The 18,167-nt window shown below is 53.3% G+C and overlaps 1 protein-coding gene across 1 annotated transcript in view; it reads right to left on the bottom strand.

Annotated features, from left to right (window-relative positions):
- Window positions 1–4,905: 4,905 nt before the first annotated feature.
- DSCAML1 (DS cell adhesion molecule like 1) overlaps window positions 4,906–18,167 on the bottom strand; it is a 356,739-nt gene continuing 343,477 nt past the window's right edge. The window contains exons 22-33 of the mRNA XM_080642468.1: window positions 17,948–18,065; window positions 17,502–17,665; window positions 17,121–17,219; window positions 16,279–16,467; window positions 15,623–15,910; window positions 11,884–12,039; window positions 9,916–9,946; window positions 9,649–9,767; window positions 8,924–9,076; window positions 8,114–8,308; window positions 7,299–7,610; window positions 4,906–5,897 (exon numbers count right to left, since the gene is read on the bottom strand). Coding sequence (XP_080498594.1) covers window positions 5,422–5,897; window positions 7,299–7,610; window positions 8,114–8,308; window positions 8,924–9,076; window positions 9,649–9,767; window positions 9,916–9,946; window positions 11,884–12,039; window positions 15,623–15,910; window positions 16,279–16,467; window positions 17,121–17,219; window positions 17,502–17,665; window positions 17,948–18,065 — 2,300 coding nt within the window. The 3' untranslated portion in view covers window positions 4,906–5,421. The remainder of the gene's footprint in view (window positions 5,898–7,298; window positions 7,611–8,113; window positions 8,309–8,923; window positions 9,077–9,648; window positions 9,768–9,915; window positions 9,947–11,883; window positions 12,040–15,622; window positions 15,911–16,278; window positions 16,468–17,120; window positions 17,220–17,501; window positions 17,666–17,947; window positions 18,066–18,167) is intronic.

Genomic DNA, 18,167 nt, shown 5'->3' with positions numbered 1-18,167 from the left:
GGGCTGATGGGAAGCCAAGGCTGTCTGCTCCACCCTGAAACTCCGCCCCATCCAAGCTGAGCACAGAGGCTTTTGCAATTTTGCAATTCTTGTCTCATAAGAGTGTCTCCAGCACAGGAGTTCTCCCAGCATAGACACAGCTGATCCTCACAGTCAATTGGCCTGGAGGTCAATTCCTCCCAGTGATACCAACAACAATCAAGACTTAAATACAACAAGGCTGAGCACACAGTCCACAACGGGGTGCACCAAGAGTTTCCACCTCAGGTAATTGGGGAGACTGAGCCACTGTGCCCTAGAGGACACCTACCACACAAAGCTACTCTACCAACTCAGGGAAGCAACGAAAATGCGGAGACAAAGAAACAGATCACAAATGAAAGAAATGGAGGAAAGCAAACGACTGGATATAGAGTTTAAAACCATGGTTATAAGGTTTTTCAAGAATTTCCTAGAAAAGGCTGATAAATTTAGCGAGACCCTCGAGGATATGAAAAAGGACCAACTAGAAATTAAACATACACTGATTGAAATAAAAAATATTATACAGAGACCTAACAGCAGACTAGAGGAATCAAGTCAAAGATTTGAAATACAAAGAAGCAAAAAACACTCAGCTGGAAAAGCAAAAAGCAAAAAGAATCCAAAAATTTGAAGATAGTGTAAGGAGCCTCTGGGACAACCTCAAGCATACCAACATCTGAATTATGGGGGTGCCAGAAGAAGAGAGGGAGCAAGATACTTAAAACCTATTGGAAGAAATAATGACTGAAAACTTCCCCCACCTGGTGAAAGAAATAGACTTACAACTCGAAGAAGCGCACAGAACCCAACAAAAGGAATCCAAAGAGGACCACACCAAGTCACATCACAATTAAAATGCCAAGAGCAAAAGACAAAGAGAGAATATTAAAGCAGCAAGAGCAAACAGTTAATTACCTACAAGGGAGCACCCATACGACTGTCAGTTGATTTCACAACAGAAACTATGCAGGCCAGACGGGAGTGGCAAGAAATATTCAAAGTGATGAATAGCAAGAACCTACAACCAAGATTACTCTACCCAGCAAAGCTATCATTCAGAATTGAAGGTCAGATAAAGAGCTTCACAGACAAGAAAAAGCTAAAGGAGTTCATCACCACCAAACCAGTATTATATGAAATGCTGAAAGGTATTCTTTAAGAAGAGGAAGAAGAAGAAAAAGGTAAAGAGAAAAATTATGAACAACAAATACATATCTATCAACAAGTGAATCTAAAAATCAGGTGAATAAAAAATCTGAGGAACAGAATAAACTGGTGAATATAATAGAATCAGGGGCATAGAAAGGGAGTGGACTGACAATTCTTGGGGGGAAAGGGATGTGGGGGGTGCGGGAAGAGACTGGACAAAAATCATACACCTATGGATGAGGACAGTGGGGGGAGGTAAGGGCAGAGGGTGGGATGGGAACCGGGTGGAGGGGAGCTATGGGGGGAAAAAAGAGGAACAATTGTAATAATCTGAACAATAAAGATTTATTAAATTAAAAAAAAAGATACATATACTTGCTCTTCCATGGTTAGAAATAAATCTTATGTTGTGGTTTGTTTAGCGTCAACTTAAAATTTTTATTAAATAAGTAATCTTTGGGGAAAAAAAAGGAAAATGAAAACACTAATTAAAAAAGATATCTGGCCTGGCCAGTGTGGCTCAGTGGTTGACTGTTGACCCATGAACAAGGAGGTCAAGGTTCGATTACTGGTCAGGGTTGTGGGCATGATCCCCATATGGGGCATACAGGAGGCAGCCAATCAATGACTCTCTCTTGTAATTGATGTTTCTATCTCTGTCTCCCTCTCTCTATGAAATAAATAAAAACATTAAAAAGATATCTGTCCTGCTATATTCATAGCAGCATGATTTACAAGAGCCAAGGTGTGAAAACAACCTAAGTGTTTATTGATGGGTGAATGGCTACAGAAGACGTGCTGTATGAATCCAGTGGAATACTGTTCAGCCACAAAAAGAAGGAAAGCTTGCCCTTTGACACAAAAGAATGGAACTTGAGGGCATTATGAGTGAGTAAATCAGTTATAAAGTAAGTACGTCCTGGGGAAAATAAAGCGTGGTGACTACAGTTAGTGATACTGTGCTGCATGTTTGAAAGTTGCTAAGAGAGTAAATCGTAAAGTCCACATCACAAGAAAAAAACATTTTTATAACTATGTGTGGTGATAGATGTTAACTAGATTTACCTGATCATTTCCCAATATGCACAAAGTTTGAATCATTATGTTGTACATGAAACTGATATGCTATCGTCAATTATACCTCAATAAAAATAAGTTTAAAAGTTGGCAAAAACAAGAAAAAGGCAGAGCAGTGTATCTGTACACATTTCTTTAAAACACACAGTTCAAGTAAGACAAGAGCAAAGTCTTGCTTCTGTTCCTCAGGCTACTACTATCCCAGGTACAACCCAAAGCACGCTAAACACTCTCCCTAAAGGAGGCTAAAAACCCCCTTATCAAAAAAATAAAAAAAAAGGTAAATTTTATGTTGTATATCTTCTTCCACAATAAACATAAAACCCAAAGCAAATGCTGGCTGCACACCCACAAACACTGCGGTTGGTGAGATCTGGACTTGTTTTTTTTAATATATTTTTATTGATTTCAGAGAGGAAGGGCGAGGGAGAGAGAGAGAGAGAAACATCAATGATGACAGAGAATCATGGATCAGCTGCCTCCTGCACGCCCCACACTGGGGATCTAGCCTGCAACCCGGGCATGTGCCCTGACCAGGAATCAAACACTGACCTCCTGGTTCATAGGTCAGTGCTCAACCACTGAGTGATGCCAGCTGGGTAGACTTGTTTTTAAAACAAGCTCCTCAGGTGAATCTGATGCACAACTAAGTTTGAGACCCATAGTCTGGCTGGGTTGTAGGAAGTGGGAGAGCGGAGCATGGCCTCTCAGAAGGCCTGCTAGAGGAGGGCTTCTTGAACTTGAACGTGCATCCGTATCCTCTGTGGATTTTCCTCAATGGCAGACTTCGATCCAGTGAGTGTCGGGGAGGCCTCAGGCTGTGCATTTCTCACCAGCTCCCGGGGAATGTCTGTGGCCCCACTTTGAGTGTGAAGGCTCTGAAACAGGTGGTGGCCTCGTCTGTGGTGGACATAGGGCCGCTCTGGAAAGGAGCAGACCACGTTTCTGAGGATTGCCCCAGACTCCGAGCTCAGCGAGGAGGGGCAGGCGGTCAGCCGCTCCGTGAGCCAGCTTCTGGGTGCGGCTGAGCCAGGCTGTGGTCCGGCTCCAGAACACACTGCGGCAGAGGCAATCAGCATGCAACATTGATGGGTTTTGCGCAAGCCGGTCTCAATCCTCAGGCCTCCTGTTCCACAGGAAGGGGCCCAGCTCAGCTGAACACAAGCTGAACTGGCTCAAATTGTGCTTCTCCGCTGCCTCTCCAAATCCTTCTCTTCCCACCTGGCCCACCTCAGGCCCAGACTGCCTCCTGCCTCTGCTCACTGCCCCTCTCCCGGGTGGAGCACGTGGGGCTCCCTGCCACCCAGCCTGCATACTGGCGCACTGCCCTGATGGGTCAGTAACAGCTCCATACTGACCGGAGCTGCAGCCAGGAAGTGCCAGGTATGCAGCTGGCTTACCTGGTCCTGGGCCTCTTCCCCTGGCAGCATCCTTGGCGGAACTGACACTCGGCCTCTGGACAGAGGCCCACAGGCACTCGGGCCCATGATGAAGGCAGCAGAAGCCCTTGAGTTTGTGTCTCCTCTAACTTTGGGTGATTTGCTGAATCCCCAGAGCTCCAGCCTTCTCCCTTTCAGGTGGAGATGGAGATGGCGAAGCGGCGAGGGGGTTCCCAGAGCCAATGCACAGAAGGGGCTCTGCTCAGTGCCGCACAGGCTCTCCCCTGCATCCTTGGTGGCTGGCTCCCTCCACTCTAGCTTTTGGGGATTCGTTCTTCCATGTGTGCTGGTCGGAGCAGGGCCTGAGTTGTGATTTCCCAGGGCCCAGCGTGTGCATGCGTGTGTGTGTGTGCGTGCGTGCATGTGTGTATATGTGTGTGGGCCATGGGTGAGGGAAGAGCTCCCGGCCTGATGGCTTCTTGCAGTTCCGTGCCAGCAGCCCGGGGGTGCCGTGTCCTCCAGGCTGGAGTGGAGCTGGCCCGTCAGCAGGTGCCTGGAGTGGAGAGCCTTGTCCTCCCTGTTCTTAATCCACCAGACCCAGCCGGGGTGGGCCCTGGGTGCAGGCAAGATGGAGTTTCCCCGGGGACCCAGGAGTCTCCGAGGGGCCCTCCTCCGCCCCTCCTCTGTCCCCAGGCCACTCACTGGATGCTCAGGGGATGTTTGTGGAATAAGCTCCTTGTTTACGGAGAGCCGAGCATCTCAGGTGTGCCGCCACACTGTGGCCTCCACTCGCAGGCACCAACCCCCTCCTTCCTCCCAGCGCCTCCTCTCAGCTGAGGGCGCAGACTCGCCTTCCTTCTATGTTCCCCTCGCACACTTGGCCTTGGATGGGGGGTGCAGACCTCAGGAGTGCCCTGTCCTTCTTAGGGGCCCTCTTTACACCTGGGGTTCCCCCACCCCCTGGTGCAGGGAGGTCCCCCCACAACTACACGCCCTGGGCTTTCCCTAGAGTCTGGCTCTGTCCCTTCATCTGGAACCTAGTGGCCAATTCCTCCAAATCAGGTGAAGCAGGATCTGGCCTGACTCTCCTGGCTGAGCTCCGTCCCCCTCCACCAGCCCTTTCTACCTCTTGCCCTCTGATGACCTTGCTCCCCGCCCCAGGGCTCACCTGGCCCTGACAGTCCCCCCAGAGGCTCTGAAAGTCTCTCTGTGAGAAAGGATGGCCTGCGATGGGGCCTCCACCCACCCCCCACCAGCTGGGAAAAAGCCACCACATAGAAACATAACCTTTATTGCACACGGCGCTGGGTCTCTTTTCATAGAAAAAGGTATTAACACATTAGCATCTGCAAATTGAAGCAACTTCTGGCTTTCGTGGGACTGTGAAATCGCATGCAGTGTCTCTGAGTTGGGAATTTGGTCTTTGTCAAAACCACCGAGATTAGGGGGAGTGGGGAGGCGGGGGAGGAGAAATTGCCGAGTCTGTGCTTCTGTCTCAAAATAAGGTGAGAGAAATACACAGACATAGCTGGTGGGTGTGATCCTATGTGCATGTGTATCTCTCGCTCCACATGTGGTTTCTGGGTGGGGGTGACGTGTACTGTCAAGTTCTTTGTGCCCTGGCTTCATGGAGAAGAAGAAAATAGTTTTATTTGTACAAAAGAGTCCTATATACAAGGGTTCATGACGTGGGTCCTTGTCATGGTGGGTTGGTTCTGCCCGTCAGTTTAACATCGATGGTGCAGGAAAGCGGCCGAGTTGGTGTTTGAGGGCTGGGGGTGCAGACGGGCCCCTACACCAGGGTGTAGGACTTGGAGTAGGCCCCTGCCCCCTGCTTCTGAGACCTCCCTACCCCCGACGTGCTCATCTCGAGCAGTGAGTCCCTGGAGCCCCCCATTTTGGTGTTTGGGCCCCCGGCCCGGGGAGGCTCGGTGCTGGGGGCCGGAGGGGCAGCACTGGGGGCAGTGGGGGGCTCGGCGGGGTTGGGGCCGGGTGCTGGGGGCGCTGTGCCAGCGGGGGGCGCTGGCATGGCCAGAGTCCTCTGAGGTAAGGTGGCCGTGGAGGCGGCAGTGGGGGCCCCTGGGTGGGGGAGGCCCAAGGGCTTGCTGGCAGGGTCCAGAGTCAGGTGGCGAGTCTGGGTGTGGTAGGCTCGGGCCAGGTTCCGGATGGAGGCCTCTCGGGGCGGGACTGCTGGACAGGGCTCACGCCCCTCTGCCTTTCGGAAGAAGGCCTCCGACTTGCCATACAGGGGCAGGTTACAGTAGTCACCTGGGCCAAAGGAGCAGAGGAGATGAGAGGCGGGGCTCAGCCAACCTCCCGCCCCTCGATACTCCCCCCCACCCCATGCTGGCTAGGAGTCCCTTCCCGGGATGGGCAATGAAGAGTTGAGAGAAGGTCAGCTACTTGGCCTCTCTGAGCCTCAGTGTCCGCATCTGTGCAATGGGGCTGATCACATCCCCTCAGGACATCTGAGCAGTGACTAAGGTAAGTACGGGGTCCTCAACACCGTGGCTGGCACACGGCGCTGCTGGTGAGCCAGTGCTTATTGGTCAGTGGTCACTCTGAACCGGGCGGCCGCCACAGAGGGCTCCCTGCTGAGGAGCAGGCCCCCCCGAGGGCCCTGGCTGGGGAAAGTTTTTCCTCCCGGGAGAAGAAAAGGACTCCCTCCTGCCACTTCTACACCGTGAACCTGATTCTGCCCTCTGAGGACCCACAGAGCAGGGCTCCCCTCTTTCCTGCGCAGTCTCTCAGGCGGAAAGTCCTTAATTTCTGAAACTGTCTTCACGTCCTGCTGGCCGTGCCGGGCACTTTCGCAGATGACCCCACTTGGCCCTGCAGCCCCTGGGTAGGCTGCCTGCATTTTGCAGGTAAGGACAGGAGGTTCAGAAAGATGAAGTAATTTGTCCAAATTCACACAGCTAGGAGGGGCGGGCATCATCCAGGCTGCTAGTCTCCTGAATCCTTGACCTTTGTTGCCCAGGCTCTTCTTTAGATGACCCAGGGCCTCAGGTTAGCCTGGCCACTGAGCAAGGCCAGTGTCGAGCAGACCAGACTCACGGTGTGACGGCCTGGGCCTTGTCTGCGGTGCCCCAACATCTGCTGATGGACTCGCTCACCTGCCCCTGCTCATCCTAGACCTGCCCCACCAGCTCCAAGCGGCGTATGCCCTGCCAGGCCCTGCAGTGGGTTGGTTCTAGCCAGGCTTGGAGGCTAGGCCGCCATGGGCTGAGCTAGGACCGCGCTTTTGGGTCGGGATTAAGTTCACAGCATTGAGACGAACGGCTACTGTGCAGTTGATCCCATGGGAATCTCTTTCCATCCTGGCATAGCTTCAGACTGGTCACTACTTAGTGAAAACGTACTGCATGCCAAGCACGTGTATCATTTCTAATGCTCACTACCACAAGGAAAAGCACATGTGGTCATTTGCATTTTACAACAGTGAGGCCAGAGAGGTTAAATGACTTGCCCAAGGTCACAGAGATATGAAAAGGTTGAACCAGGACATGGACCCTGATCTGCCTGCTCCCAAGTTCTGTCCTTTGCACTACCCACACTGCCATGGGACCCACGAGGCTGGCAGGCCCCAGTGCCGTCAGGGCCAGGCCTAGCTGGCCTCATGGGGTCTGGGGAAGGGGGCACAGCGGGGGAGGTGGCCTGGGCACTCACTCTTGTTGGCCCGGTGAGGGATGGGCACAGCCACGTTCTTGCCCCGGTCTGCATCCTGGGGCTTGGGAGGGGAGGCGGTGAAGCGGCAGATGCCAGGCTCTGAGGGGGTGCTCATGGATGTCATGCTGTCAGCGTTCTCGTTGGTGCCCGTGGTCATCTGGTCTGAGGAGCTGTCTGAGATGAAGCACTCGGTGATCTCAAACTTGGCGTGCTGCAGCTGCTCCTCCAGCTTGGCGTGCTCGTAGGCCCGGGCCAGCTCCTCGTACGTGGAAGAGGCGCTCTCCGTGGACACCATGCTGTTCCGTCCTTTGTCTGGGGAGGCGGGAGGCGGGGGGGCATCGAGTCAGGAGGAAATACGTGGCTTCCCCGGAGGAGGGAGTCAATGAGATCTGACTGAGCAGTTCCCTGCCCCCTCCCCAGCCACCTGAGAGCCTGGCCGCAGGTGTGGGTGAACCAGGCTGAGACCCTGCACTCCCGCTGCGAAGAGAGCAGAATTGGGATCTGGGCCATGGAGGGCAAAAACCTTTCATTCTGGGAACTAAGCAACTCCTCAGACACTCAGCCCTTCCTCCAGCAGACGACACGCAGACTATTTTCTCTATTTTGGGGGAGAGCAAAACGAAGCCCTGATCAGGCAGGGCTCAGCGAGGCCTGGTGTTTGGTCACAGCCACACAGTGCATCAGCAGCCAGCTGGGACTAAGCTGACAGTGTCTTGGACCCCATGGCCGGCGGGTAGGAGGTGGGAGAACGGCAGGTGGAGCTGGGTGGTGGAGCTGGACGAGTGGGAGCAGGCACAGAAAGGGCCCTGGCTCACCTGTGTCCTGGGAGAGACTTGCACTGTAGCTGTCACTCTCAGTGACAGTGACGCCATGCTGGGAGCCCACGGTGCGCCAGTCGGAGGTGAGCGTGCGGGCAGGTGTGGAGGCCTGGCACTTGGTCAGAGTCCACTGGCTGGAGTACCGGTTCCGGGTACTGTGGGCTGACTTCACATTCTTCCTGGACACTGGATCTACACAGAGGAAGTGAGAGCCAGCTGCCTCCAACCCTGCCAGCACCGCTACCCTCACAGTGGGCAGGCACTGAGGCATGGGCAGAAGGCAGTGGGGAGCCAGGGAGGAGGCAGATGCAGCCACAGGACTCCCTTGGGAACACTGAGCAGGCTGCCTTTCCTGACCACACAGCTGGCCTCGGGGCAGAGGAGCAAGAGCGGCTAGGCATGGGGCAGGGGGCAGCATCCCGGTCTTCTCTACCCTTCAGCAGGGAAGAACGTCACCTCCCCTCCTGACTGTGCACCCATTCCCTACAGCCCTTGATGTCTTCTGCGTGCATGTCTGGAGCCACAGAGCTAGAGGCAAAAGGCCCTTGAGGCACGAACACCCAACCCCTCAACATCTCTAGGTAAGGAAACCCAGAGATTTGGGTTTGGTCACAGTGTAACATTAGGTAAGTTCCCAAAGTCACAGTAAGTCTGAAAGCAAGGTGCCCAGGCTCTAACTCCACTGCTCTTCCTGTTCTCCCATGCTGTTCCACCCTTCTTTTTATTTTTGAAAACATTACCCATGCCCCATGCTGTGCCCAAGACACACTGTGTGGGAGGGGCTGCCTCCCTGGGGATCATGCGTACTGGTGCCTGGCCGGATGTCGGACATATCGATGAGGGGTCCGGTGCTCTGGAGGAGGGCTGGGTGGTGCAAGGAGACACCGGTACAGAAACTCTGCGGGTTGACAGCTTGGCTGAACTCAGCGTCTGCCACAGGGATGGTGGCCTTGTCGTCTCCTGGCGGAAGAAAAACAATCAGCAGGACTCCTTCCCTCTGGGCACCATCTGTAATCCCCAAATTTCTCTTTGTCTTTATCCAGTGAACCGCCAGCAAAATGATCCCTTAGAGAAGGAAACCGCTTTTTTTTTTTTTTTTTTTTTGGTTTGTTATTTTTGTTAATCCTTACCTGAGGATATTTTTCCATTGATTTTTAGGGAGAGTGCAAGAGAGAGGGAAAGACAGAGAGAAACATCGATGTGAGAGAGACACATCCATTGGTTGCCTCCTGCACAAGCCCTGGCCAGGGTCCGGGCTGGGAAGGAGCCTGCAACTGAGGTATGTGCCCTTGACTGGAATCAAACCTGGGACCCTTTGGTCTGCAGGCCGATGCTCTATCCACTGAGTCAAACTAGCTAGGGCATTAACAGCTCTTGAGAGAAGCTGTAATGTGTTGGAGGTTGTTGAGTTGCTGCTAGGGCTTCAGTGAGAACCACAGCACTGCTATGAGGGCTGGTGGCTGCCCTTGGTGTGTGTGGCCTGGGAAGCACACTCAGCATAGGACAGAGAGCTCATGGCACCTGTCACTCACCCAACTGCTTGATGCCCTCCTTGTCCTCGATTAGCAGCTGGACCCTGGGGATGTCAATGTGTAGCCGCGGGCCCTGGGGAGGCCCCTTCACGGGGGTGTCAAAGCTTCGGTTGTTCTTGCTGTGGGGAGAAGGGCTACAGGTGGGTGACTCAGCAGCCATAAGGGGTTGGGGGAGGGTTTTTTGCAAAAACAGCAGGGATTGAAGCTTGTCCCCTGCAGTGGGGAAGAGAGAGGAGAGGAGAGAAGAAGCAACTATATGAAACCCACCTTATCAACATCTCTGCCAAACTCTTTGCATCTGTAAAACAGTAGAGAGAGGGGCTGGGTGAGAATGGAGTTTGAGTAGGATGAGAATTTGAGGAGGCATGTGGGAGAATTCCCTGAGCTGGGACCAAGGCTGGTCTCTTGGGAAGAAGAGGGAGAAATGTAAGGTCCTCTAGAACAGTCTAAAACATGTTTTCCTTTCCTCAGACTTTTATCTAATAGGAAGGTCCTTGCCAAAGGAGAGGGTATATAAAGAGCTCCTTTTGGTTCCTGCAGTGACTCTAATCAAACAAGGCACCAGAGAAGACTGGAAATGGGCATCAATGGTGGGTCTCTCCTTAGTTATCTGCTGGGGAGAGGAGAGAGTGGAGGATGCAGTAGAGGTGGTCAATGGGAAGCTCCAGATGACTATCAACCAAGCAGCGTCACTTCCTCTGCCAGGGAATCTATCCCCTAGAAAATCCATGCATGGATTTGGAGGGCCCTGCTTTGTTTCAGGGGGCCCTTGAATAGGATTAGAACTCTCAGGGTAGAAATTGGTGAGAGAAGAGAAGCAAAGGTCCTGGTTAATCCATTAAACCCCCTGATAACTGAGAATGATCTGTCAGAGTGAATCTAGTTCCAGGCATGCATCCAACTACCACCCATTCATCCATTTATTATTGATCCAAACACCTGTCCATTCATCTGTCCAACTGGTCACACACTCATCTACTCACCCATCCAACTATTCATCCATTATCCACCAACTCAACTACCCATCCATTCAGCCATCAACCCATCCAACTATTTCTCCAACCATCTATTCAATTATGCATTCATCTATTTAACTATTCTACAATCATCCATTCATCCATCCATCCATTAATTTAACTATTTGACCATCTCTTCATCTTATCATCCATCTATCCATCCAAATATGCATCTATACATCCAAGTATCCTTTCAACCATCAATCTATCCAACCATCCATTCATCCATCCATCCATCCACTCCTTCATCCATCTATCTATACAACCACCAATCTATTCAACTATTTATTCAACAAATCTTTTATTCAACCATACTTCCAACCATATTTCCATCTATACATCCTTCCATCCAACCATCAATCAATAATCTAACCTTCCATCCAACTATGTAACCACTCATCCAACCATCCATCCATTCATCTATTCATCCATCTGTCCAGCAGCCATCCAACCATCCTTTGAATCACCCATCCATCATTCATCCAACTCCTAAACACCCTAGGCAGTGTCAGTCATTTCCTCTTCTGTGCTACTATTGTGCCCTGGCCTCTCACATTAGACCATTAACTCTATAAGAACATTGGTTGTTCCTTCTTCATTCATCTTTTGATCTCCAGTGTCTGCCAGATACTCAATAAATGTTTTCCAAATGACTGGTGAACATCTATTAAGCAGCTAGTAGGTGCCAGACACTGTACAAATCGAGGTAAATTAGACCCATTCATGCCAGACTGCACTATTAGATGTTGGGAAGGGATGATATTCAAAATATTTGAAAATGGATGTGCATGGAAACTGTGCAGTCAGAAATGAGTGAGGTTCTGAAGAACCCCTGCAGGCATGCTCATTAGTGGCTGGGTCCTGGGAAAGCCACAGGGGTCCTGTGTGAGAGATCGGCACAACTAGGGTGAAAGGAGCAACATCTCCGGTATTTACCAATCAACAAGGAAATTTAAAAATTCTTAACAAGCAATGCGGCTTTCCCAGTGTGAACCTCTAAAAGTCAGCCTTGATTAGGACAGGCACAAAGTCCCGGGGGCTCAGAGAAGGGACCAGTCAGCATGAGGAGGTTTGGAAGGTCGGAGTGCAGCTCTCCTGTCTAGGGCACACGGGCACTCTCTCTTGTCCAGGGAAAGCTGTGAGCCAGTGGAAGGTGGACAGTGGGGCTGAGGGTCAGTGCTCCTGCCCAGGAAGCCATAGGAAGGACCCCCCCGCCCACCTCGCAGCCGCTTCAGCCGTTTCTCCCTCCTCTTCTTCCGTACGATGAAGAGCAGAGCCAGCCCCAGCGTGGCCAGGATAACTGGGCAGCCGATGGTGAACAGCTTCCTCACGTCGTCCCCCTCACCTTGAGCAGACTTGATGGGAGGGATGGTGCCTGGATGGGGGTGAGGAAGGGCGTCAGGGGTCACTTATGAGTTGGGTGCTATGCAGATTCCCATGGGTGGGGGAGCCGGGGGACCATTCTTTTTTTTTTTTTTAAATAAATCTTTATTGTTCAGATTATTACAATTGTTTCTCTTTTTTTTGCCCCATAGCTTTCCTTCACCCAGTTCCCACCCCACCCTTTGCCCTTACCTCCCCCAACATTGTCCTCATCCATAGGTGTACGATTTTTGTCCAGTCTCTTCTTGCACCCCCCATTCCCCTTTCCCCCTGAGAATTATCAGTCCACTCCCTTTCTATGCCCCTGATTCTATTATATTCACCAGATTATTCTGTTCCTCAGGTTTTTAATTCACTTGATTTTTAGGTTCACTTGTTGATAGATATGTATTTGTTGTTCATAATTTTTATCTTTACTTTTTTCTTCTTCCTCTTCTTTAAGAATACCTTTCAGCATTTCATATAATACTGGTTTGGTGGTGATGAACTCCTTTAGCTTTTTCTTGTCTGTGAAGCTCTTTATCTGACCTTCAATTCTGAATGATAGCTTTGCTGGGTAGAGTAATCTTGGTTGTAGGTTCTTGCTGTTCATCACTTTGAATATTTCTTGCCATTCCCATCTGGCCTGCATAGTTTCTGTTGAGAAATCAGCTGACAATCGTATGGGTGCTCCCTTGTAGGTAATTATCTGTTTTTCTCTTGCTGCTTTTAATATTCTCTCTTTGTCTTTTGCTCTTGGCATTTTAATGATGATGTGTCTTGCTGTGGTCCTCTTTGGATTCCTTTTGTTTGGGGTTCTGTGCGCTTCCTGGACTTGTAAGTCTATTTCTTTCACCCGGTGGGGGAAGTTTTCAGTCATTATTTCTTCCAATAGGTTTTCAGTATCTTGCTCTCTCTCTTCTTCTGGCACCCCCATAATTCGGATGTTGGTACGCTTGAAGTTGTCCCAGAGGCTTCTTACACTATCTTCAACTATTTGGATTATTTTTTTCTTTTTGCTTTTTCGGTTGAGTGTTTTTTGCTTCTTTGTATTTCAAATCTTTGACTTGATTCCTCTAGTCTGCTGTCGGGTCTCTGTATAATATTTTTTATTTCAGTCAGTGTATGTTTAATTTCTAGTTGGTCCTTTTTCATATCTTCGAGGGTCTCGTTATATTTATCGGCCTTTTCTAGGATATTCTTGAAGAGCCTTATAACCGTGGTTTTGAATTCTATATCCAGTCAGTTGTTTTCCTCCATTTCTTTCGTTTGTGATCTGTTTTTTCGTCTCCCCATTTTTCACTGCTTCCCTGAGTTGGTAGGGTAGATTTGTGTGCTAGGTTTCCTATATAGCCCAGTGGGTCGGCCTCCCCAGTTAACCTGAGGTGGACACTCTTGGTGCACCCCTTTGTGGACTGTGTGTACAGCCTTGTTTTAGTTAAGTCTTGATTGTTGTTGGTATCACTGGGAAGGATTGGCCTGCAGGCCAGTTGGCTGTGAGGATCAGCTGTGTCTACACTGAGAGATTTTCGGTGATGGAGACAGCCTTATAGGATTAGCCTTGCCAGATTGCAAAAGCCTCTGTCTCAGCTTGGAAGGGGTGGAGTCTCAGGGTGGGGCAGACAGTCTTGGCTTCCCGCCAGCCCTGCCCTTGCGCGAGTCTCCAGACCTTTGCCCTCTGCGGTTCCCGAGTTTCCGCCCTAGAGTCCAGACTTCCCCGGTAAGAGCATGGGTCCCCAGGGGCTCGCCTGGAACTGCGGTTCAGTGCAGTCGGAACTGGGGTTCAGTGCAGTCAGGAGCCCCCGACTCCCTTCTGCCAGGGACAGCCTGTGGTAACCTCCACAGTCAGTCCCTGCGCACACTTGCTTCCAGACCCCTGCCGCCGCAGCTCCCCTGAGTCTCCTAGTTTCTGAGTCTCCGGGTGCCTTTCTCTCTACCTGACAGTCCAAACTCCCCCTGTATGAGCCTGGGTCCACAGGGTTTCGCCCGGAACTGAGGTTCAGTGCAGTCGGAACTGGGGTTCAGTGCAGTCGGGGGCTTCTTTCCCGCTCCCGCCAGAGAAAGCCAGCCAGGCACTCTGCCGCCCTTCCTCTCTGCGTGCATGTCTCCATACCTCAGCTCTTTGTCGCTCCTTCTCTGTGAGCTTTCCTCTTTCCTTCTAGTTGTAGAATTTCCACTCAGCCAGCTTTCCTGTGGTTCTGGATGGTGTCCGTTCTATCTTTTAGTTGTAGTTTTGAAATTGTTGTGCGGGGCAGCAGTTTAGGTGCTTACCTGTGCCGCCATCTTGGGTTCTCTCCCTGGGACCATTCTTGCTGCCCTTGTTCTCATGCTGACCTCCACTTCTTGGTGCAGAGCTCCTCCCCTCTGCTCCCCCAAATTCTGGTCCCATCAGGACAACCAAGAACAGTGGGGTAGTTTTCACACTACATTTTGATATTAATGACTTCCTGAACCTGTTTCTCTTGTCGTTGGAGTTCACATTCATTCCTAAAGGGTGGATGGGTGGGCTCAGATTCCCACAGCCAGCTGGTCAGGTAGGGTGGGGAGTTGGTGAGAATCTCAGTAGAGAGAAGTCAGGGCTCAGTAGAGAAGAAGTGGGATCCTGGGTTCTCTTCCCCAGATGAAGACAAAAGCTACTACATACACTGCCTTCCCTCCCTGCTTCCCCTCCCATGGGCAGTGTCCGCTAGCCTTGGGCGCCTGCATGGAGGCAGGAGGCAGTGATGGCTCCTGCTGACAGCCCTCGGCCGAGCCCTGTGCTTGCTTCAGAGCCTTGCCTCAGAGTCCTCTCCTTCATGAAGCCTTTCCTGCCTGAACCATCCACTCTGCAAGGCAGATGTCACCTAGCTGGTGACAATGTCCCTCTGAACGCAGCCTTCCGGGCACCTTTCATGTTTGCATGTGTCAGTGTGGGTGCGCATGTGTGCATGTGTGTGTGTGCATGTGCGAGGTGTCTCTGTGTGGCAGACACCAGTTAGTGCTCACCAATACCCATGTGCTTGGGTGCATGTCCCAGCGAGAGCCATGCGCTTAGTCCTGGACCTCAGAGCATGACTAGGAGTCAGGAGTGTCACCTCTTGGCCCAGGACATTGAGAACTAGGGAGCCTTCTCCTGCTCTCTCTGGTTATCTTGGAGGTCACAGTTCAAGATGACAGAGCTAAAAGCTGGTGGCCAGCCAGCCCTCAGGAGACTGTATGAGCACAAGAAACACATCTCCACTGGATTTAGCCCAGAGCGTGCACATGTCTCTGTTCCTGCAGCGAGACCCTCCCCTCCTGCCTCATATACCGAGTCAGTAGCGGGTCTCAGGGCAGGGCCTCAACCGCTCCTCCCCCCGCCTCTGAAGCAATGGCCAGCAAGGCTCCCGCCTTCGGAGGCCCCAGTGTCATGACCTGTTTGTCTACCTGTCTCTCATGCACCCGCTGCTTCCTGTCTGCCTGCCAGTCCGCTGCTGCCTTTGCCGGAACCCACCTGTCAGCCTTTCTCCTGACCATAGTCCTGCTGATTTTCCTCTTTGTTCGTTTCTCTCTCTGGCAGCTACCCTGGCAACCCCCGGCGCCAGCATCTGTGCTGTTCCCTCCCCTTCCCGACTCACTGCCATCGTAGTCCAGGGTGGCAAACTGGGTCGTCTCGTTGCCGCAGCCAGCGCTGTTGCAGGCCCTCATGCGGAGCTCGTACCACGTGGCCTCTCGCAGTTCTGTCAGAAATACCTCCCCAGAGGTGTTGGCCCGGAGGCCCTGCCAGGCCCAGGTGCCCTTGGGCCGGAACTCGAGCGCGATGGCAGTGATGGGGCAGCCCCCGTTGCTCCAGCCCTGCAGGTTCAGCCGCGCGTGCGTGGAGTTGATGTGGGTGAAGAGATGCTGGTCTTTGCTGAAGGAGGGCTCTGGGGGCCAGAGGCAAGAGGGGTCAGAGAGTCTGGGAGCGGAGGGTGTCCTGCATCTGGGCTGCCCAAGGTCCCCGGGGACGCGGGGACTGCAGCGGCTCCAGGGGGCAGTGGGTGGCACAGGTGGCAGTGAGAGGCCCCGGGAAGAGGAGGGGGAGAGGAGGGAAGGATGGAGAGAAGGCCTCGGCAAAGGAGGGAGCTGCAGGCAGAAGGAAGAGAGGTGCAAGCACCTGTGACCCTCGTGGGGCAGGGGGACCATGTTTCCTACTGGGATTCGTGGACGCCGAGCTGATGGGAGCGAGGCTGCATCTCCCTGCAGCCCCCGCCTCCCTGCGCCCTCCTGCCCCAGCCATGCCACCAGGCCTCACCCCGCCCGTGGGTCTTGGCCTCGATGATCTCGCTGATGCGCCCGGAGCCCACGCTGTTCTTGGCCGCCAGCTTCACCTTGTACCACGTGCCGCACTTGAGACTGTCCAGCTTGAAGGCCCGCTCGCCGGAGCTGATGAACACGTCCTTCCACTCCTCGCTGTTGTCCACAGAGTACTGCAGCACGAAGCCTGTGGGGAGTTCGCCTGGCTCAGGGCAAGGTGCTGGCCAGGTCCTGGCATCGTGGGGGCCGGGCTCCAGGAAAGGGGGGCTCTGCTCATGGAGAGGGGCTGATGCACTTTAGAGGCAAACCTGGGAGGCCTTGAGTGAGTTTTACTGCTCTCTCTGCAGCTCTCATGTTGGGGTTTAGAGGCCAAGGTGGGGGCGGGCAGAAAAGCAGGCTGCGAGGCTTCCAAGAGACCCTGCTTAGACCCTGTGCTGCACGTGTGGCCCATGGCAGCAGCGGCCACTGGGCGCTGCTGGACATGCAGCTCTCAGCCCACCGCAGCCCCTGAGTCAGGTCTTCTTGCAGGACCTGGTGAGTCACGGGTGGGGGCAGGGGGCTCAGGTTTGAGAAACCTGCCATCCAGTGGCTCATCCACTCGGCAGACGTAGAAAGGGGGCCCAGAGAAGAGGACGACTTCCCCGGGTTTGCACAGCTCTCTGGGGCTAAAGCCCAGAGGCCAGACCGGGGTGCTCCTCCTCCCCACATCCCCCAGGGAATCTCCTGCGGTAACACCCTGAGCATTCCCGGCACAAGTGGTGGGAGTGGGGGAAGCCCTTCCCTCACCCCTGTGCCCAGGTTCCGTCCCTTGGGTCCCCTCCTCAGTCAGACCCCTCTCACCTCGGATGGAGCTGCCCCCATTGTCCCCTGGAATCCAGGTCAGGGTGATGGAGGAGGCGGAGGTTTTGGAGACAGTGAGGCGCGGCTGGTCCGGGGGCACTGTAGGGAAAGCCACAGCCCTCAGCACAGGGCCGACTTCTGACGATGGGGAACTGGGGGATCTGGATGGGGAGGAGGGTGAGGGCCTGGCTTCCCCACCCCCTGGGTGCACCCCACACCTGCTCCTTCTCCCTATGGCACCTGCTTCCCTGAGGGTCGCTTTCCCGGGGGCAGAGGGGACAGGTTGATTTTTCTCTTCCATTCGACAGCCTGCTCTCTCAACACGATGGGATTTCCAGCGCTTCTCCATCCCCGCCCGGGCGCCCGCCTCACGGGTCTCACCTTGCACGAGCAGGTTGACGATGATGGTGTCAAAGCCCCCAGTGTTGGTGGCCGTGCAGGTGTAGTAGCCCGAGTCCTCCGCCTTGACCGCGCGCAGCAGCAGCGTGCCGTTGGCGTGGATGAGCCGGTGCCCGTCCATGGATGCGGGGATGGCTGAGTCCTCACTGTGGGGGATGGGTTATGGCACACACCCCTCCCCTGGGCCTCCCCCGGGTCTGCGCACAGATAGAGCTGGGAGCAGGAGGTGGCTTGCTAGGGGTGCCTGATGCGTGGGGCTTTACTTAGGACTTTGGGGGCTATCTAGTAACCTTGGCCTTTTGACCATCTGGGGAGGGAGATGCTGAACTCCCAGCAGAGAGGAGTTGGGAGGCCAGGCCTGCTCCTGAGATGGTCCTTCTACTGGGCTCCTCTCTGGGGTCACCCAGCCTTCCGGGTCCCACACACACCTGTCTTTGGTCCATTTCATAGCCGGGGCCGGATCGCCCACCGAATTGCAGGGCAGCCGGACGTCTCTCATCCAGGGTGTGGTCACAGTGCCCCCAAATGAGATGATCTTTGCTGGGGCTGCAAAGAAGAGATGATGAGGGCCACCCACTTCTACACCCAACACTGCTTTGGCCCCCCTTTCTCAGGGCTCCCCAAATTTCACAGAAAGTCCTTCCTCTC

Source organism: Plecotus auritus (assembly GCF_963455305.1).
Source record: "Plecotus auritus genome assembly, chromosome: 9".
NCBI lineage: Eukaryota > Metazoa > Chordata > Mammalia > Chiroptera > Vespertilionidae > Plecotus > Plecotus auritus.
Note: the sequence above shows the minus strand (reverse complement) of the source record. Positions and strands in the feature narration are given on the sequence as shown.